Here is a 22,947-nt window from a genome sequence, read left to right on the forward strand (position 1 = left end):
CCTGCCTTCCACCACGCTGCCCCACCCCGGGTACGCCGGTGGTCCGGGTGGGCTCGCTGGTACGGTTCTTTGAAGCCTGGTTAGCGCTTCCCAGGCCGTCCCGGTAGCTCACCCTTACCATCCGGCTCGGCTATGCAATTCAATTTGCCCGCCGGCCTCCCAAGTTCAGGGGCATCCGCTTCACCCATGTGCAGAGCTGCGATGCCCCTGTCCTGAGGAAAGAGATCGACGTCCTGCTGGCGAAGGACGCGAGCCAGTCGACACAGACCGTTTCTACGTTTTGCGTTCCAGGGTCGAGTATATCAGTACAAGGTCCTACCCTACATGCTGGCCCTGTCACCCCGTGTCTTCACAAAAGTCGCGGAGGCAGGTATTGTTCCCATGAGAGAACGTGGCGTTCGCATTCTCAACTATCTCGACGACTGGCTCATAATAGCTCACTCGTGGGATCTGTTGTGCGAACACAGGGACATGGTGCTTCGGCATCTCAGTCAGCTGGGGCTTCAGGTCAACTGGGACAAGAGCAAACTCTGCCCCATGCAGAGGATCTCTTATCTCGGTATGGAGTTTGACTCGGTCAGTCAGACCACACGCCTCACGGAGGAGCACGTCCAGTCAGTACTCAACTGCCTCAAGTCCTTTCAAGGCAGGTCAGCGGTCCCACTGAAACAGTTTCAGAGGCTCCTGGGGCAATATGGCATCCGCAGCCGCAGTAACGCCGCTCGGTCTGCTCCATATGAGACCGCTTCAGCGCTGGCTTCACGATCGAGTCCCGAGATAGGCGTGGCAGAGCGGCAGCTGGGGGGCCACGTACAACGGGCATGCAGTTTCGGGTCTGTGGACGGAGCCCCAACTGCATTGGCACATCAACTGCCTAGAGTTGCAAGCAGTACGCTTAGCCTTGTGCCGCCTCAGAGGGCTACTTCAACACAAGCATGTACTGGTCCGTACGGACAGCACTGTGACCGTTGTGTGCATCACCGCCAAGGTGGTCTACGCTCCCGTCAATTTGTTGCGACTCGCCCGCCATCTCCTCCTATGGAGTCAGAAGCATCTGAGGTCGCTTCGAGCCATTCACATCCCTGGTGTGCTCAACCGTGCACCCGACGAGCTCTCACAGCAGCCGCCCCTTCCGGGAGAATGGCGACTCCATCCCCAGGCGGTCCAGCTGATATGGAAATCTTCTGAGCCACTCAGATAGATCTGTTTACCTCTCTGGACACGACCCATTGCCAGTTGTTCTATTCCCTGTCTGAAGGAACCCTCGGCATGGATGCACTGGCACACAGCTGTTATACATTTGAACATACACGCCTACATTTGAAATAACGTAATTTTGGTCGGCAGGAAAAATGGTCCAACGAACCGTTCGGTTTGTAATGCGTACCGAACCGAAAGCCTCGTACTGAATGGTTCAATACGAATACGTGCATTGTTACACCCCTAGTAACCCTCGTTCCCTGAGTGAGGGAACGGAGACGTCACGCCCCGTCGCCATGTTTGCTGTATCTTCGCGGAGGACCGGACACTGTTCGGCTCCTTAGTGTAAAGCGATTTGTGTATGCTCGTGCTTCCGCTTTATACTGGTAGGCGGGGCGCGGAATGCAAATCCTGCATGCCAATGTTCATTGGCTCGTTTAAGTTTCACTCGAAGGCAATTGGTCTCCCTAGCGTGATCCCAATTCGTTGGTAACTCCTACCGACGTGACGTCTCTGTTCCCTCACTCAGGGAACGAGGGTTACCATACGTAACCGAGACGATTGTCTGAGAAAATATTTTCGGGCAAATAATGCACAACAAGGCCTATCTGTTTACATTAAAAATATAAAGCAATTAAAAATACTATTTGGCCAGTGGACAATATTGAGAAAAACTTTCTCTGAAATGTATTTTACACTATTTGATTTATTTATTCAAAAACAAGGCAAGGATAGGCTACTAAATAATTTTATCAATGTAATGTGACAGCACATACTTATCTCATATTCTTCTAATGTCTTGTACCGTTAAACATGTTATCACGTGGATGAATATGCATATGCAAATGATATGCAGATGAGGATATGCATAGTAAAACTAGGCGTTGCAAGCTCATATATGGTTATTTCGAGGAGGAGACGCATGTGCACACAATGTTCCCGCGACTGGGATTATAAAGGGAATTCTGCGCAGGTTCTGGCGTACGCACGGTTTTATAAATCTGAATATTTTTTGGCGGGCTTTCGGGCGCACATGCACTTTTAGTAAGGATTCTACACACAGTTTTATAAATGAGGCCCTTGCACTCCCACGGCACCCAACGCAACAGAGTGCGGCGCGGGATTTGATGGCCGAGTGCAGGCATAAGGTACCCGTATGTGTGCGCGTTGCGCGGGACTCCCGCAAAATAGAAATATCTAAAAATAAAACATCTAAAAACAAATAAATTGTTATTCATATGTTGCACAAAAGCAAGAAGAATAACTAAAACTAAATAAAAACGATTTACAGGCCAGGGGCCTCATTTATAACCGTTGCGTACACACAAAACACGCAACGGGGAAGGAGGAGAGGCGCGGCTCAATTGCATGCGACTCGGTAGCAGGTGTCTGAATCTGTTTGTTTTTCTGCATATTGTCTACGTCCTTATTTTTTAAACTACAACGTTTTTTTCAGTTTGTTTACGGGTGTGCTGCCGTGCGTATCGGGGCCAACAATGGAGATATTTTTCTTCCTACTTCTGGCAATCGTGCTGAACATCGCTCTGGGTTTGTTTGTCAAGCCCGACAGGATCCAATACACAAAGGTCTTTCTCCTGGGATTTAAATCAAGCAATTATGTGGTGGACCTAGACGCAACTCGGCTATTAAGTCGTGTTTTGACTTTTTAGTCGGGGACAATGCTCCGATACAAAGTTTTAGGCGTCCGGCTACACCTGGTAAACAAATAAGGAAGAGAGGGAAACAGGGCGGAGTGTGGACAGGTGTGATCCCAACTAAGACAGTTGTTTCCTATCCTAATAATAAGCCCTGGATATCTAAAGAACTGAAACATCTGTTAAGGGAAAAGAGGACTGTTTTCAATAGTGGTGCAAAAGTGCATATGCTGAAATTAGGAAGGTTGTGCGAGCTGAAATAGTAAAAGCAATTTAGTAAAGAACATTGAGTCCAAATTCAGTGAGTCTGATCTCAGATCTGTGTGGAATGGCATGAAACTAATGACCAGTCTACAGAAAGGCACTAGCACTGTGTCCTTAAATGGTTTTGATTCTGATGAGCAGCTAGCAAATTAATTAGTTTTAATATGATATTTTCTAACAGTGATTTTAGTGCTAAAATCAGTCACATGAGTGAGAATTTGGTCAGTGATTGTTCTATTCTTGATTTTGACATTGATGTATCTAAGGTCAAATCATTATTTAAACAAACTAAGGTTAGAAAAAGTCCTGGCCTGGACAACATCAGTGGTCGAGTCCTTAAGTCTTCTGCTGGTCAGTTAAGTGAGATCTTTAAAGTGATTTTCACTCAATCACTCCAGACGCAAACAGTGCCAAAGATTTGGAAACATTCTACGATCATTCCTGTGGCTAATTGTAAGAACCCCAAGGTCTGACTTTTGACTTGTAGCTGTCACCTCATTGGTGATGAAGGCTTTTGAGAAGTTGGTTAAGCAGGAGTTACTGAAGCAGGTAGAGGAACAGTTAGACCCTACAGGGCTAGCAGAGGTGTTGAGGATGCAATACTTACAGTGTTAAATTACCTTTATCAACATCTGGAATCCTCAAAAACTCATGCAAGGCTCTTTTTTATCGACTTCTCTTTAGCATTCAATACCATTCAGCCCTACTTGTTGGCTGAGAAACTTCAGTCTCTTTTTAACTTGAACCCTAACTTAATTGGCTGGATACTGGATTTTCTGTCGAACAGGTCGCAGTGTGTTAGGGTTAATGGTGTTTTATCCTCAAAAGCCCTTACCTCCACAGGCTCTCCTCAGGGCTGTGTTCTTTCACCATTGCTTCTTATTTTATATACAAATGACTGTAGGAGTAAGTATGAGAATAGGCACTGTGTGAAGTTTGCAGATTACACTGTTATAGTGAGCCTTTTGAATAATGATGAGGATGGGCATGGCCGATGATTTTATTGCGTGGTGTGAAAACTTCTAACTGTCTATCAACGTTTCCAAGACAAAGGATATGATTACTGATTTCCGTAGATCACAGCACAGTGTTTCACAAACTGTTATTCAAAACATGAATGTTGAGATAGATAGATGGCTATATGGTTACTTTATTAATTCCCATACAGTTGTATGGCTGTATGGTTATATGTTTTATGTTTTATGAATTTATGTTTTAATGTAGCCAGTGCTATGGCATTATGTTTTATTGTTGTATATTAATTGCTGTGTGACCTAATATGTTCTCTTTTTAGCTATCTTGTGCCTAGTATAACATCTTGCCAATGGACTACAGTTAGCCTGCTGGCTAACACTGGCACATTTACAGTAATGTTGATTAATGTGCACTGTCCTAAAATAAATAAATGAAATGAAATGAATGAGACAGTAGATGAATATAAATATTTAGGAACCATAATTGACAGCAAATTATCTTTTGAGAGCAACACAGTTGCTGCCTGTAAAAAGGCCCAACGGAGATTTAACCCTAACCCTACCCTTCTTCTTGAGGTAGATGAAATCATTCAGTGTGTGCAGGACTCTGATGACTTTGTTTTATCAGTGTTTTATTGAATCAGTCTTGACATTTTGTATTGTGGTGTGGTTCAGTGGCCTTTTACTCAACAAGCGTAAGCTAATAAAGCAGGTAAACGTAGCGTCTAAGATGGTTGGGGTACAGCTACCACAGCTACAACATTTATATGATAAACGGGTCCGGAGTAAGGCTAACCACATTTTAAAATCACCCATTTTTTGGGGAGTTTAATCTGCTCCCCTCAGGTCGCCATTTTAGGCAACCTATGTTAAGAACTAGACGTGCCAGGGATTCTTTTATTCCTGTGGCTATTAGGAACCTGAATTCACTTGAGTGACATCTTATGACATTTTTTTATATATAGTATATGCTTATTTATTCATTTATTTCTGTCATTGTTCATTATGACATATTGACCTGTGTACTGTCCAATTGGTTTCTGTCATTGGTTTTGGGGGAAGGAGTGTCTCCATTGATGTGTTGATGTGTTGATGTGTGTCCTGTGTTGTGTTTACAATGTTGTTGGCATCTGGGGCCCGTTCTTCGTACGTCGCTAACTCAGTTAGCTGGATTTGATTGTTGCCGATTTGGCATGATCTTGGATTGTTTGGTTCTTGGGGCCGGTTTCACTAAGCTATTTTAGACCGGTCTATAGTGTTAGACAAGTCTAAAATCTGCTGATAGACTAGTCTAATGCAAGTTAGACTGTTTCACAAAAATAAAGACTGACTTAATTTAGACCAAAAGAATTAGACACCAGGCTAACTGAGGTCTAAGACTCTGTTACCTTGGCAACCATCTGTAACAATCAGCTACATTACGAACAGCCGAAAGAAAAGGGGAAACGGCTCATAATTTAAACATTTCTTCTTGTTACTACATTCTCCGCTAAATTTCCCAAGTAAAATGTCCTTGTAACTGTTATACTCCTCCAACAAACACATATTTTCCGCTGGGGTAAACTGCACTGAGCGGTTGAATGCGCTTACTCGATCCGCCATGTTTTTTGTTTTGAAAAGTGTCTTATTTTACCCAGAATGCATTGCAGTGTAGTCCTACTAAAGATAGTCAGAGTCTTTAGTGCTTTGTGCAACGGTCTGATTTAGATGTCTATCTGAAGTCTGACTATCTACTATATCTAAGCCGTAGTCAAAGTCTATCTTTGTGAAACCGGCCCCTGGACTTGCTGTCATAGCAACAGGTGCGCAATCTTAAACCTGCTCGGGAGCAGCTTATTTCATGTTAACAGGATTAGATTGCGGCTTTATAAGCGGAGCTGATACGGGAAGTCCAGCTCAGCGTGATAGTCCACTTTCTGAGATATATATTTTTTCTCGTGACTCTTGAGATTATCGTTTACATTATTAATTTGTTGGAAACGCACATTTATTTTCAACTTGTCGGAGTCGGGCTTTAACTACACCACAAACTGTTTGCATTGCCCTAAGATTATTTGCGAGTGGCTCTTTCCTTTACACTATTGGAGATGCGGAGAACTTGATGGCAAGTGCTGTCTGTCGTGTCATTCGGAGTTTACCTGGCGCTTTTAGGTTTAAAAAACTGTTTTAGGTTTTTTTGTGGCATTTCCAAGCCACTTAAGACCCAATGTTGTAAAGCATTTTTTTTAAGGCTATCATAATGTTTTATGAAGATCATGCAATCATGACCATGACGATTACAGTATATGTCACTCAGGCTTCACTAACGTGATTGATAGACTATAGGCTAAACCATAGACTACCATCAAGGCCTCAGTGAAGGGGATTTTGTGAACAGAAAGGGGGTTCACAATGTAAATGTGCAGCCCAGGTATTCTTGATTCTTAATATTCCAGATTAGTAATATTATATAAAAAAAAAAAGGCAGTTGACTAAAATCTTCCATATCACAGATGTGAAAGCAAAATGTCCAGGATCTGTGCATGACTTAAGCATTTTCAGAGATTCACATTTATGCACATTATTTGAAAGTGGTAAGGAAAGTTCCACAATTAAATATCAAGCTCACTGTATTACATACACTTATGCTGATCCTCACAGAACTGCATTTCTTCATAGGTGATTATGACATGTTCCTGCACACAGGTGTTTTATGACCCCATTCCCTGACCCAAACCAGTTACAATGCAGCTCTAGCCAGGACAAGGGCACACAATGAAATTAACTTTGGCTAAAGGGAAGATTTCAGTGTCTGAAAAGTCTGAGGGTTGCACACCTGACAGGGCCTGTGACATTGCATGTTGCATGCGTTGCATGTGCCATATTACACAACATTGCCAAAAAAAAACAACAACAACACTTTTGTTTAATAAAAGACAAATACGCTTAGTTCCTTGAGTTTTATTTCAATTGTTCTTTGTAAAGAAAAGCCAGTGGTCAAGTGCCTGCAACAAGAGATATTAGACACATGCCTCATGCAACAAATAAAAAGGAAAAGTTGGCTATACACTGTCCACCTGTAGGCCTATGTCTCCTCTGTCTGTGCAGACTCTTCTGTAGGCCTTTCTGTAGATGTGGAATCCTGCAACTTATATTGCAGCCATAAAGCATACAAGTATAAATGAAGTAAAGTTATTTATGCACTTGCAGGTAGGCTAGTTCCTCCATATGACAGTTATCTGAGAGGGTTTATTCACTGTCCAATGCAATGGAAACAAATGGACATTATAAAGTCTTATACTTTCTTTCCTTTGGAAAGTTAGAAAATGTCCACTTACTGCACATATTTCAGCCACCACTTTCTTGGGAACAGATACAAGTGTTGGTGTATTATGTAAAAGTGCACAAAAGAGGAAAACACAATGTCATTACAATGAACTACACTCGGGAAAATGTGATCAATAACTCATGGCAAAATATTTTTACATTAACATAAGTTTATCAGTTTTCACTTTAACAAGTCAAAGCAATTCATCATTACTCAAGATTTAACAGTTGAAATGACTATACGGCCTTAATTTAATGCAGCAAAAAATATTTTATAGTGTAGGCTACTAAGATCTTTTCTTTCTTTTTTCTCAGCCTTTTTCTTGGTTGCTTTTATAAACAGACAACCATTTATTTAACAATAGGCTACCTTTCATAAAAGAGACTATAATATAACTAAAAATTACCATTATGTAGAATATTTTTGTACTTCACTTTTATTAGTTCCCATGTTCTAGTGTGGTGACTCTGACATTACAATGAACAAAGTAATTATGCAATTATTAAAATACAAATATAGGCTATTAAGTGATAAAAACATCTAACATGGCCACTTCTAACGGATTTAAATTGTCTGCTACTTTTTGCCAGCCCTCTCTCCTGGCTTTTGCAGACTTTGAGGTGTTCCCTGGCGTTTTGATTAAACATTAAAATTCTGAATAAACTTCAACTATTAGTTCTTGCTCTGCTGAGGAGAAAAACTGAGCGCGCTCTTTGGCCACGCTGAGCAGCCAATAGCAGCGTTGCTGATCAATGTTTCTACTATCGATACATATCCCCTTTTAACCAGCGCATGAACGCGCAATTATCTCAGATAACTCAATCCAGCGATACTAATCATATCCGGCAAGTGTGTTTGAAGAACCTAATTAGCCGGATCATGATTAGCACGATGATATCATCTTGGATGTGTCATTTGATCTCGGATGTTTTAAGCAACTTACAAAGAACGAGCCCCAGGTGGTGCTTTTCTCTGTGTATGTTTTTTAGACATCCTTCTGCACACTCAATTTCCTTCTCTAAGGATAAATAAAGTGGAAACTTGAAACTTGAAAACTTAGAAATAAAGTGCAGTGGTGACAGGACTGGTGACTGAGGATTGTGACAAATGAGACTTTCATAACACAAATCGACACAATGCAGAGACGTCATTCGAAACTGTAAAGAAACTTTTATTTGTGTAAACACCATAAAAACAAAAACATTGTGCTTTTGTAAAATATAGAAAACAGGATGTCACTTTCTGCCCAGTCCTGGACACAATTTTGGGGCTTTTATAATTCTCAAGCGGGCTTACAAAATTCTTTCGGGGTGGGGGTGCCGACTAGCCTGGTTCTACCAGACTCTCGTACATTTCATTTGTACAGAGAGTCTGGCCTCGCTCCATTGAGAAACGTTTACTTCCTTGTAGGCGGGTTCTCTGTTAAAGTTCAAAACTATTGGATCTGCCCAGAGTCACTCAGGATCTGCCATAGCCAATCGCTAACGTGTGGTCATCCGAATGATCAGAGGATTATGTTTAGAATAAGATGTCTGTCTTTTATAAAGTTTATAAAGCGACGAGAATACTTTTTGTGCGCAAAAACAAACAAAAAAAACGACTTTATTCCACTATTCATTTCCTTCTCTCTGTTCCTCGAGTCTTGATAAAGCAGCGTGTCTGTGTGTTGTACGTCACACGTAGGCTCACTATTGGCCGACGCTAGTCATGTGTGTGATCACATCAACGTCATCGTTCTCAGCCACTCCCTCTATTCGCTGATTGGTCCTACAAAAAATTTGTTTCTGGAAACCTAAGAATATACAGCAGTCCCAGACGTAGTACTGAAGGAAAATGAAATTGAGCGGAAGTACGTAGGAGGGCGGAGCCAGGCTAGGTGCCGACCGCAAGTCCAAGGGGAGTAATTTAACCTACTTTACTCATGTATTATTTATTTTTAATAATTTTCTTGATTTTATTATCACGGGACATGACGCGCGCAAAATGTGAATCGTTGTCCATCATTTTGCAAGCAATTTTTGATAAAGAAAAATGTCAATTCACAATATTAAAAAATATTTCCGTGGAAATATGTGAAATTTGTGGAGTGGGTCACAAAAATAACTAACGGAAACTCAGCGTAAACACTAAAATTTTACCGACTCCAAACTTATATGGAAGTGAACAATAATTAATTTAATTATATATCAGTTGGAGTTCAATTATGGTTATGATATGAGCTGAAACTATTTCTAAAGATCAATTGTCAATTGATGAAAATCAGACGAGACAGTAAAAACAACTGTCATCTCATCTCGAGAAAGATGCCATCTCAAGTCAAAGTACAGTGCCATGAAAAATTATTCAGCCCTCAGTGCAATTGTGCCAGATACCAAATTTAGAATGTATTATAATGTTCAATAAAAGTGTTCAAAAAAAGCCCATCAAACCTATTGAAAGTAAAAAAGTATTCACACCCCTGTACATGCTAGGTTAACCTTGCTTAAGTACAAGGATTTTGTTTTATAAACACATCCATGAGCAAATCAACAGCATTTAATTACTTCATGACCATTAATAACTTGTGTTTTGCTGGAAGAACACACACACACACACACACAATAAATTGTTAACCCTAGTAAAAAAGTTGGATGTGAGGATGTGAAAAAAAAAGACAGTCTATAGTTTTATTGCCCAATCTTTGGTCCTTATAGATTGCCAACTGGGTTATATCTGTGTCTTTAAAACTGTGTACCTTCAGTTGAATTGTAATGGGTTATGAACATATTCTTCCTGAGATAAGAAATCTAGAAAGATTTGAAAGATTTAAACACCAGCACTTACTCATGCTCTCTCCACAGAAGGTCAAAGATGGAGTCCCAAAACTCCTCCAGATCCTGTAAGAACTTCTTCATCGCAGTGGTTTTGATGACACTTTTCTCAGCAATATTCTACATGTATTATGAGCCATCAGTAAACTGGTTAAACTGTCCAGCTGTTCCCAAACATGATGTCTGCAGAAACATCTGCATCAATGCTCTTAAGACGCCAAATCAAATCCAAATAGTGAACAACACCTGTATGGTGAACTTCACCTCTCTCAGACACCAGTTAACACAAACAGAAACGGCTTCATCGCAGGGAAGCGATCTAGACACCATTCTCCTGATCTGGATGTGGCCTTTTGGGCAACAGTTTGATTTAGGACTCTGTAGTTCAATGTACAACATCCACGGCTGCCACTTGACAGTCAACAAGAGTCAGTTTAACAAAGCACATGGCGTTTTATTTCATCACAGAGACATCTATGGGGACTTATCCAACATGCCGAAACTGCCACGACCTCCATTCCAGAAATGGGTCTGGATGAACATGGAATCTCCCAGTAACTCAAGACAGCGGTCAAATCTAAACAATCTGTTTAATCTGACCATGACTTACAGACAAGATTCAGACATCATGGTCCCTTACGGGCGAATCTCAGAGAACACTGGTGGAAAGAAACATGATGAAATCCCGCATAAGAATAAACTTGTTTGCTGGATTGTAAGTAACTGGAACTCAGTCCATGAGCGTTCGAAATACTATGCAGAGTTAAAGGCACACATTAGTATAGAAACCTACGGAAATCACTTCAACAGGCACATTAGTAATCAAGATTATTCAGAAGTGGTGTCCAGCTGTAAATTCTACCTGTCCTTTGAGAACTCCATCCATAAAGACTACATTACAGAAAAACTGTACAAACCTCTATCTCTCGGCACTGTTCCCGTGGTCCTTGGCCCACCCAGAAAGAACTATGAGGAATTCATACCAGGAAGTGCCTTTATCCATGTGGATGACTTCAACTCCCCCAAAGAGCTAGCTGAACATCTTAAGGTTCTGGACCAAAATGATGATTTGTACAGGCAGTTCTTCACCTGGAAGGAACATTTTGTTGCAAGTGATGGCTTCTTTGGTTCTGAGCACGCCTGTCATGCTTGCGATCATATCAGAAGAAACAAGAACTATAGAGTAGTTAATGATCTTAACAGCTGGTACTGGGGTTGACAACTGATGTTAACAATAGACTTCAGTCATAGCAGATGCCTTTTTTTGTGTCAAGGACGAAAACGATGCTGTAAGGAAATACACCGTAAAAAGTGCTTGAGATTGAGTTCTTGTTCTGACAATAAATCCTTGATTTCTTGACCAGCATCATTTAGCAACACAAACGTTAGTTTGGCCGTCTTAGACTAATATAAGGTTTTGTACAAAGTGAACTCTCCAACCTGAAGAAGAGTAAAGAGTAAGGTAAAACCCTTCTTTTCAATGCAATTTGCCAATTCTACATTACAGTAGACTGATAAATGGTTTACACAAATTTGTTTTGGGTATACATGAAGGCCTACTGAATTATCTTTGTTGGTACTGTTATTAAAGTAAAGTTAGCTTTTTACATGGATTGCTGACTATTATTTGTGGTGCTACTGCTATTGAGATGAATGGAAATACTAATGCAAAAATACATAGCTCTCTCTGAGTAGCATAAACCTCCTTGGGATGCGCAAATAAACAGCAATGTTCGTTAGCACCACAGAGTCAATGTGTTTCACTTTTTTCAGTGAATTAACTCATAGATGGCTCACTTACGGGTGACTAAGCAAATAAGTTTATATAGGCGAAAGTACTTGAAAACTTTTCATGATTGCATGCAAGTTAGTTAAATGTGTTAAGTTTGGGCTAATCTAATTGGTATTTCTTTATGTGGTAAACAAACATTTATTTTATAAACCACATAAGACTGAAAATTTGTATAGTATGTCCAAAGAGTCGATGTCATTTAAAACATTGTCTTTTTTCTATAGCTTGATACAAGTCATGCTTATTTCACACAAAGATAGAAAAATTGGATCTGATATTCTTTCTTGTCATGAGACAAAACTGATTTAAACAAAGCATGACAAATCAACTGAATGTAGTTCAACTTGCTTATCGCTTAAAAGACACCTACCATTATAAATATACAATCTGGAACGAATATTACTTTACCGATCTCACGAATCTGAATAACTCTTAATCATTTCACAGATTACTCAGTTAATTCTGCTGTTCTACAAAGGTCTTTTTCCCAGGTGGTGGTGCACCATCCCTGGAGATACTGCAATACCAACGCATTCTCATCCTTGGGCGTTATAATACTGACGCTTTTGACATTTCGTCTACATCGAACGCACATGGCACCCTTTAGCGTCAATATGAGACGCACAGAGCTTTGTTCGGTTATGGGTAGGTTTAGGTCTGGTGTAGGGTTAGGGTTAGACCGCTAGGAGGCGCCTTCTGGCCCATTTCTATCTGCGTCTCATATTGACGCTAAAGGGTGCCATGTGCGTTCGATGTAGACCAAATGTCAAGAGCGTCAATATATGACGCCCTAGGATGAGAACGGGCTGGCAATACCAGGTCGAGGCGTGGAGTAAAGTCCTTATTCCATCTCCCTGATCCACAAATCTATTTAATATATGGTCAACTCTCTGTAACCCCCTCCATCCCTCCTTGTCGCCTCTTCCCCATAACACTCTTTGAAGACTTTGACCTCGGCCTTCATTTTTCCCAGCAATTGTGAGAATAATCTCTCCGAATGGGGAATATGTTTTCTCAAGCACATTGTTCTCCAATTCCAAAGAACATGCTTTCCCTCTCAAATCATGCCCCAAATTACTCTGCTAAGCTCTTTTTCAAAACCTTCTAAACCCACCCCAAACAGCATTAGGTTACTTGTCTTGTTCAGCCCTCTTCATCCCTCCCACCACAAAATTACTGACCTCCAGAGTGCAACTGCATCCGGGAATGACCCAAAAGCATTCTCTATAGTCTCTTCTTGACAGCAACCAATTAAAGGTCCCGTTATATGCCCCTTTTCACAAGATGTAAAATAAGTCTCTGATGTCCCCAGAGTGTGTATGTGAAGTTTGAGCTCAAAATACCCAACAGATAATTTTTTACAGCATGTTTAAATTGACATTTTTTGGGGCTCAGAAAAACGAGCTGTTTCAGTGTGTGCCCTTTAAATGCAAATGAGCTGCTGCTGGACGACCCAAGGGGCGGAGCTTCATCAGCCGTCTGAGTTGCTGACTCCAATATTTGTCTGTCAGGACAAATTCATCTCACGGAATGATGATAATATCAGAAACTCTCAGTATCGGCGTTCATTTCGAGTCGGACAATAATGCCTACAGAGTCAGAGTGCTGTATAGAGATGAAACAGGTATAGTTTAGTAGTTTAATTACGGTTATTATAACGTATTTGTCATCTGCTTGTATGTATCCATTATTTATTAACAGCCTACAAGTCTGCTGTCTGAATGATGATCAAGCATATACTGATGAGTTTAATAAAGTTTATTGTACATCACACAAAAGATGAAGCGTCAGTTTTACTTCAGAAAATCACCGTAAGAGCTGAGTAAACACAGTAGGCTAAGTTATAAGAAGTGGCAAGTAGCCAGTAGAGTTGAGGGAGCATTCCTGTGGGCGGAGGTTAGTCTAAACACGGTTCTGGTGATGTCACTAATGCAGGATGTAGAGGGGTGTAGTCCAATCGAGCCGTTTTATGTAGTCAACTTCTGTTAAATAAAATATCTCGCTTGGCATTGAACTTTGAGCTTTATAATTTTACATATATTATTATGACCGCCGCTAGCGTAGCTAGCGAAAGCGGTCATATAGGGATTGTCAAAGTTTTTTTTTTTTTTTTTCTATCCTCTAACTGAATTTTTCGTCAACGATACCAGGGACACCGAAGCACCGGGGAACATGAAATTTGGTGGGCATGTAGCCCCACTAGACTTCTAAGGAAAAATTTCGTTTGGTCCCCGGGGGCCACTCCCCCCCCGCGCTGGGCCCCCCCAAACCCAAAAAAGTGCAGTTTTTCCTAAATAACTACCTGAACCGTGGCACCGAGGATGAAGAAATTTTTATGGTATGTTGGTCTACTAGACTTTTACGGAAAAATTTCGTTTGGTCCCCGGGGGCCACTTCCCCCCCCGCGCTGGGGCCCCCGTAAATTTTTCGTCAACGATACCAGGGACACCGAAGCACCGGGGAACATGAAATTTGGTGGGCATGTAGCCCCACTAGACTTCTACGGAAAAATTTCGTTTGGTCCCCGGGGGCCACTCCCCCCCCGCGCTGGGCCCCCCCAAACCCAAAAAAATGCAGTTTTTCCTAAATAACTACCTGAACCGTGGCACCGAGGATGAAGAAATTTTTATGGTATGTTGCTCTTAAGGGCCCACATCAACCTAGCCCATAATCACTCATTTGTGATTTGCGCCCCTCCCATAAAAAATGAAAATGCAATATTATTCTGCTTTAATCGCCCCTATCTTCAGTGGAGATGTTCAGAACTGCACCATATTTCATGTGTATGATTAACTTGACATCCTCTGGGCGTATCCTCTGCTAAAATAAATTAAAATAAATTCATTTATGTGCACATTTAGTGACTGTACACTCATCGGCCTGTAGATGGTGGTGTTGAGCGAAGGGTTGCTGGTTTAGGATGATACTGTCACACACACACATGCAGGAATACAAACAAACGCAAGCATGCACACACACTGACATCCACACGCACAGACACACACCCATACACACACATACAAATCCACATGCACAGACACACACACACACACAAACACACACGCGCACACACACATGTACGCACACATACATACACGCACAGACACACACACATACACAAACACACACACACACACACACACACACACACACACACAGACATGCACATACTACTACTTTTTTTAGGTATATACATAAACACGCAATACAGCCAAATTACTCCACGTCATTTATTTTTGTGGAAAGCCAGTGCAGGCCTGAGCGGCGGTCATATTTTGTACCGCAATGCGGTACATCTAGTTTATACTCTAACAACAACATTACACACTAACTAAAGTTTGAAACATGGGATCACGCAGAACGGGACCTTTAAACTTTGGTGACCTACCTGCACCATGTCTATACAACCTCTCCCTCACTGGTTAACCAAAACTGTTAACCAATTTAGATCTTTGCAAAAACGTGTTATATATGATGGTTGCTACATAGTCCTTCGTGATCTCTTTATGGCCAATCTACTTTCTCCACAACCACCACTAGTTCATCCCTGAGTCTATGCTACAGAGGTTTGCGCTCCAAGATCACAGACTGCTCTAGACAATAAGGCTTCCAGGCAATGAAGTCTGCCACTCTCTGATGATATTCGGTCCTGTTTGTCGACCCGGGCCTTGTTTTCATCCAATTGCTCAAAGACCTCAAAGGAAAGGCTAGCCAGAACTGAGCTAAAAACCTTGCCTTATGCACCATCTCCAGGTGTGTTAGGTGAGCCACATAGGAAAAGACGATAATATCGATCTTCAAAGGAATTGTCAAGTCAAGTCACCTTCATTTATATAGCGCTTTAACAATATAGATTGTTTCAAACCAGCTTTACAGTGATAATAGGAAATACATGGGACGCTACATCTGCATCCTATAACCACCATTTTGGTACCATTCTTCCACAAGAAAGACAAAAACAGCTTTTCTAACGGTCTCTCATACCCAGGGCCGGATTAACAATTTCCTGTGCCCTGGGCAACAAGACTCAAGGCCCCCCGTAGTTAGGGGGGTTCGGGGGCATGCTCCCCCGAGAAAATTTGGATTTCTCTGACCTACATATGTGCAATTTAGGACTTTTGAAGGCCAAAAAATTATAAGAAATAGGCTAGCTTTAAAACCTTGTCATTAGATTATTTGTCAATACCTGCTCTCTCCTCATCTTCATATTTCTTATTCTCTCAGTATTCTTATTCTGGCCTATTTCTACCTCTCCTAAACCTGAACTTTGACTGATAGTCTTTTCATTTTCGTCTGTGTCAGTGACGAAAATAAACATAGGCTCAACTGATATTTATACGTTTTATGAATCATTTTCTTAGACATGTTAATTTACTCAAGGCTACCAGGAAAGCTGTATAGCTGTAAAGTCAGTATTGACATTAGGAACCTTCTGCAAGCTTTGGGATTTGAAAACGTCTGTTTTTAAATGCTAAAAGTAATTTTAAATAATACAAATTATAGACTACGTTTAACGCAGTTGGTGGAATTGGCAGACGTTCCCTTAACCCTCTGAGGTCTGAGCTGTTTTCTGGGCCCTGGAGGTGTTCTGACATGCTCTGACATTTGTGGTTATTTCTGTTACTTGTGACATTTTCATGGCTAAAGTCTAATTACACTGTATTCAGCACAAACTCTGCTACAATAATATATCAGCAGCATGTATGTAAAAGTTTGTAGTTTTGAGATAATGACATTTATGCGTGGTTTGTGAAAATACAAAAATAAATTCTCACTGAAATAAGGTCATGAAACCCATACTGATTATTTCTTCACAAGACTTTTGAAAATTGTATCACGTAGCCTAGAATATTTGCTCCAAAACTATGTGAGAATCACCCTGACTGCTCATTCAGAGAAGACAATATATTGATTTAAAAATTTTACGACGTGTTTTGTGTTAGAAAGCAATATGCGAAGGGGCGGATCATCTCATTAATATGAAAGCTTTCCACACCTGAGAAAGACAAAGAACCTCCCTAATGGCCCTATTAGGAGCTTATCAGGGCCCATCATTCTGACCAACCTTGCACAAAGAATGAGGAGATTTAAAAAAGAATGGCTTTTAAAATTGTTTGGATTTATTTACAACACAACATAATCTAAAGATACACAACAAAAAAGCACTTATTGAAGAAAGAGACCTTTGTGCCATTCCTAAAAACATTGTACATACCTTTCATTTTCTAAGGTGTTTGATTTTCACTTTACCATGTTCATGTACAGAGACATGTACTGTGAATGTTGAAGTCAGCAGGACTCAGTGGCATCTGGGCCCTGAAAAAAAAAAAAGTGAACATATTGATATCAAGAGAAAGGCCTGCACGATTTTGGGAATACATTTTAGATTTTTCTTGTTAAAATTGCTTTTTAAAATTCACAGAATACACACACACACTCACACAAATGTTTCCAACAATATATAATGAACACCAGGTTTGTTGTGCCTTGTAGGTATAGGCCAGGGGTCGGCAACCCGCGGCTCTAGAGCCGCATGCGGCTCTTAAGCGCCGCCCTTGTGGCTCCCTGGAGCTTTTTCAAAAATATAAAAATGGAAAAAATATTTTTTGTTTTAATATAATTTCTGTAGGAGGAAAAACATGACAAACATTCATAACCCTTTCGCACGTACGATCACATCGTGTGATTAGAACGGTCAGTGCATGACGTGATCAATTGCTAAATTCAAATGTGCTCTCGCGCGTTGGCTGGCGCTGAGCCAGAGACAGGCGCGCTCAGACCTGTCATATATCACAACTTCTCCGTGTTTTCAACCACATAATGTTTATGTTAGGTTTTAGACATATAAGTACTAAAAAAACAATACATTTAGAGTTTGTAAAATATACAATGATGTTAAAGGAAGAGGCAATAATAATCATTTCCATTATATACGTTTTATTCATATCAGATACACATTGTGTAAGTAACTTTAAAGTTTACTCTATTCTTCTCCCAGTTCACCAGCCACTTACTTTTATGTATTTCGGGAGAAGTGGATGAATTCACGTGTTGTAAATCCAACAGATCCGATTCTCTGAACTGCATCTGCGGCACAAACTAAGATGGCGGCGCCCATCGCGCATACAGCTCAACTAACGCGATCGTTATTAAGGTGTTTAAACAACAAAACACTTCCACTTGCATATATTTGACAATCGGAATATCAGACATTTCATGCCATATCTAAAACATTTGTTAATATTTTGAATAAAAAAGGAAAAATGACATAAAAGCAGATCATCATTCATTCAGCTCTGCTGTTGCTGCGGTGTGTCACGTGACACGCAATGACGCGTCACCATGGAAACCATAAAGTGACACATTCTAAATAACAGTCGCCTTGAAAAACGGTCGCTTTTGGGTTAAAGTTTTTCAACGTTGTAAAAATAATACACGAATAAATAAAACGAAACATAATACATAAAAATTATAATGGAAATTAAATTAATAGCACCATTGTACAGCAGAGTAGTCACGTGGTGCTTCATTCTCTCCAGGATGCGCTGCAGGTAAAATAAACATTTAACGTTAATCATGAATGCTCATTATGTATTTGTAGCCTACTTATCATTTTGATACTAGGGGGCTAATAAAGCTAATATAGACACTTACAGCATGTGTTGCCTTCATTATAAGGCTTATTTAAGGCTTTTAATTTTTTGCGGCTCCAGACAGATTTTTTTTTTTTTTTTTTTGGTCCAATATGGCTCTTTCAACATTTTGGGTTGCCGACCCCTGGTATAGGCTATGCGCAGTGCTGCATAAAATAATAACAATATAGCAGCCTATATATATTTTCAAAAAGATTTCAGTAACAACTAAGCTAGAGAAAAATATATTGATTATCATGTTACTTCAAATGTTTCCATTCGTTATGATGATATGAAATGAGATAATAGTAAAAACATGAAGCCGTTTGGAGCGTTTTGCTTTTCCAAAATATGATACATTCAAACGCGATCGCGATCAAAAATATGATACATTAAAACGCGATCGCGATCAAAAATATGATACATTAAAACGCGATTGCGATCAAATATAAAACATTATGGTTAGGCCTACCATATACATAGCCTATCTACGTTTGAGCAGATATCCACAAACACAGTAACAGTAAACACGGGTCTAAATATTATAATATTCACCATATATCTAGCAACAGTTCAACTGCAATGTGAAATTTATGCAACAATAGCAAACTAATATGTAAGAATTTCTTACCTTATCTTTCTTGTCTTCAAATATCGTTCTTCTTCTTCTGATGTAAATCCAATGTAAGCTCAGGCACGTCTTTCAAACTCGACGAAAAGTGAAGTGAAGTGTTTTGTTGTTGAGGTAATGAGGGCGATCGCGTTCCATGTGGAGATTTGCATGTGAATATCTTTTGCGCGAGTGGGCGTGGCCGAATTAAAAATAATTAGGAAGCGTTTGAGAAGCTGGAAATCTTGTTGGTTTTATACAAATTACTTAAACAGAGAATATTTGTTTTCGTTTTGAATCCGATCATTTAAAAGTACACACTTAAATGTTTATAAAGGTGTATGGCTCATAAATGTGTAACAAGTATTCGCTGAGTTTTGTTTCAGTTTATAGACGTGCTCAAGAAAAAAAAGTTCACCGCGACGGAGAGGCAGAACGCACACACTGTTTTTTTTCCTTATTTTACAAAAGCACAATGTTTTGATTTGATTGGAAGTGGACACATACAAAAGTAGAAATACCACAGATTCTTTTTTTATATTTATTTTTTCTGTATGACCATAAATGACGGAGAAATTTAAGTTTAAAGTGCTACAATGTGGAGAAAATCCAGCAAAACGCGCCGGCGCGTTTGTCGACCTCAGAGGGTTAAGCATCGTGCGCTGTGGAAACGCGTCAAAGCATTCTCAGGTATAATTATGCAGCATTAATGCACAAATGATTTTGAACGAATATTTCATCATGCCGATATACAATGGTCACATAATGTTAAAACTAATCTTGCTATTGATATCTTTGTTAGACTACCGACCCTATAGAACAAATGTCCAGCTAATATCGAAACTGAAACGAACTTCACCGCGCTCAACCAGCGGGAGTGCATTTCACGAATTAGTAATCGCTGGCGTTCAGCGGGGAGGGAGGAAAGTCGTGTGAACCCGCGTAGATGCACTTTATGCAGTGAAGAAGATCGTAAAGAGTTTGATAACTTTATTAAATTTCTGTGTATTTCCTACCTGTCAGGGCCCCCTAGATGTCATGGGCCCCTGGGCAAGTGCCCAGTTGCCCTAATGGTTAATCCGGCCCTGCTCATACCAAAAAGGAACTGGAAACTAGGGCTGGGCGATATTAGGGCTGGGCGATATATCGTGCGATATTGTTAGGCGCATCTCGTCAGTAAAGCCGGTTCCTTGATTAGTAGTAAATCACCATCACCTGCTTTCAGATGGAGCGGCATTTACTACAAAGAGCCGTAATTAACTGACAAGCTGAGCCATATCGCATTAATATCGCGAACGTATCGCCAGCGATATTTAATGCGATATGGCTCAGCTTGTCAGTTAACTACGGCTCTTTGTACACAGCAGAAACTCCAGTGTTAAATTAACACTCCTGGGAGTGTATGAGTCCACACTCAAGAGTGTTTAAGTTAATGAGATAATTAAGTGATTCATTTAGTGATGATTGAACATTATTGAAGACACCTGATGTTAACAAGCAGAATCACTGAAGGAGAAAATCACAAATTGAAAGTTACCATTAGGGAGATGATTGTTTGCTTTAGTTGGGCTCTTGAGCATTATATGCTTACTTTAGACTTTTTTTGTCTGCTGTATCTGAATTATAACTGCCAGATGAGCAAAGAAAAAAAGTGATCTGATGGTGTTGGTTATATTATGACATTCATCATTTGAACTTGATCACTGAACTCATTAAGATCCTTCTTTCTGACTTCGATGTGTGTTGTTGGTTACAGCATAACTGTGAATCTGCATAAATGCCCAGAATTTTTTATATAATATAAAGGATTTCTTAAAAGTTGTTTAAAAAAAAAACACAAAAATCTTTCTTTAAGGCACACACAGACGTCAAGATTCAGTCAATGTATCTCAACAATGGTGACAAGCAGAATATTCAATTAGGAAAAGTAAATTACATAGACAATTCAGATCATAACTTATTCATACCGCAATGCATGATGGGATCCATTAATGAGTTGTGATTGGTGTCAGCCACTGCAACATGCTTTATTATTGTCACCATTGTTGAGATTCACAGGCTGATTATTGATGTCTGTGTTTTAAATGAATTTATCTGAATGTCTTTTGATCAGAACAATGTTTATTAAATATTTTGAATTATAAGTAAAGTACTGATAATCATAGGCTGAAGAATCACTAAACTGCTGCTAACAAGTTAAACCAAACTATCTCAATAAGTTTCCTTTTTCAGATCACAGCATGATTATGTCAAATCATAACCAACACCATCAGATCACACTTTACTTTGTTCATTTAACTGTTATAAATCAATAACAGCAGTCAAACAACAGTAAAAATTAAAGTAAACATGTAATGGTCAAGCCAACTAAAGCAAACACCCATCACCTTAATGGTAACTTACAATTTGAGATTTTCTCCTTCAGTGATTCTGCTTGTTAACATCAGGTGTCTTCAATAATGCTCAATCATCACTCAATTAATCACTTAATTATATCATTAACTTTAACACTCTTGAGTGTTAATTCAGGGTTCTCAAGTTTTATCAAAATCTTGGAGTGAGATCACATGCGGTTGGGGGAGGAGCCCTAATGGAGCCCCGCCCCCACATGTCCCCGCCCCCCCAATTTTACCCATTGTTCATAATTAACCAGCACAAATTGAAATTATAACAATTGGTAAATCTGATAAATGACAGAGCAATTAATCACATCAAATATACTCTTTAATGTTATATTTCAAAATTACAATTAAGTTACAAAAATTACAAAAATATAACAAATTGCTCCAAACAGTTTGGAAAAGCAAATATTTTTGCATTTTGAATGTGTCTAGTCGAAATTGTATAGGCCCTAATGATTTATTGTGTGGTGGGACATTGAGAACAAATGACATATTAGAGTATTATTAAGGTATGTGTGTGTGTTTGTGTGTGTGTACACAAGAGTACACACTCCAGCTTATGAAATGTGTTTTGTGTTGCAAGTGTTTGAAAAATACAAATGCAATGGCAATCAATTATTAAAGTAACGTTATGTTTTGACAGGATATAAAATATTACCCAGAACACTCTGCTTTAATACGTATGTAGCCTTAATGTAACTAGAAATACTATTAATACAGTATAATATAATATCATTTAAAATAAAATAAATACATTTAAATGTATTTAAAATAAAATAAAGAAATACATCTTCATTCCTTCCCATACCCACTAACATTTCCCTTAGTTTCAGATAACGTAACGTAAGCTAGCCAAATTGAGCCAAAGCTTCTGGCCTGGTTGCAAAGTAGTTGTAGAGTTTTTGACTGCATATCAATTATAATGTATACGATGGGCTATATATTAAATGTTCTAGCCTTAAAATGTTAAACGAGCTTTCTTCCAACTTACCTTCTCCATCACGACGTGTGTTCACGCGATGTTGTTGGCAGGTTACCTAGTAACGAACGTACGGTGGCCGAGAATGTTCCGTCAACTTCCGTGTGTTCGCGCATCTGTGTTGCCTAGTAACGAACACAATCTGGCCGAGATACGTGCTGGCGGCAGGAAACTTCACTTTGTGTGCCCGCACCTCGTATACAACGTTATATATAAAGCTTGTAGGACAACTTGGTTGGCATTGTCTTTTCAGCGTGAGAAATACACGGTGTGGCGTGTGAGCTAGTGAACTGGTTGAATTGCGTGTGTCTCACGGCCAATG

General features: G+C 39.9%; 1 protein-coding gene across 1 annotated transcript; it reads left to right on the forward strand.

The window, feature by feature from the left end:
- Nucleotides 1-561: 561 nt before the first annotated feature.
- Nucleotides 562-11,429, forward strand: LOC308696826 (4-galactosyl-N-acetylglucosaminide 3-alpha-L-fucosyltransferase 9-like; the record flags this gene model as incomplete). Its single annotated transcript, XM_081375726.1, has 2 exons — nt 562-650; nt 10,241-11,429. The coding sequence occupies 2 exons, from the start codon at nt 562-564 to the stop codon at nt 11,427-11,429; spliced, it is 1,278 nt and encodes a 425-aa protein (XP_081231852.1).
- Between the last annotated feature and the right edge of the window lie 11,518 nt (nt 11,430-22,947).

The sequence above is a fragment of the Scardinius erythrophthalmus genome, assembly GCF_964197995.2.
Source record: "Scardinius erythrophthalmus genome assembly, chromosome: 10".
In the NCBI taxonomy this organism is placed as follows: Eukaryota; Metazoa; Chordata; class Actinopteri; order Cypriniformes; family Leuciscidae; genus Scardinius; species Scardinius erythrophthalmus.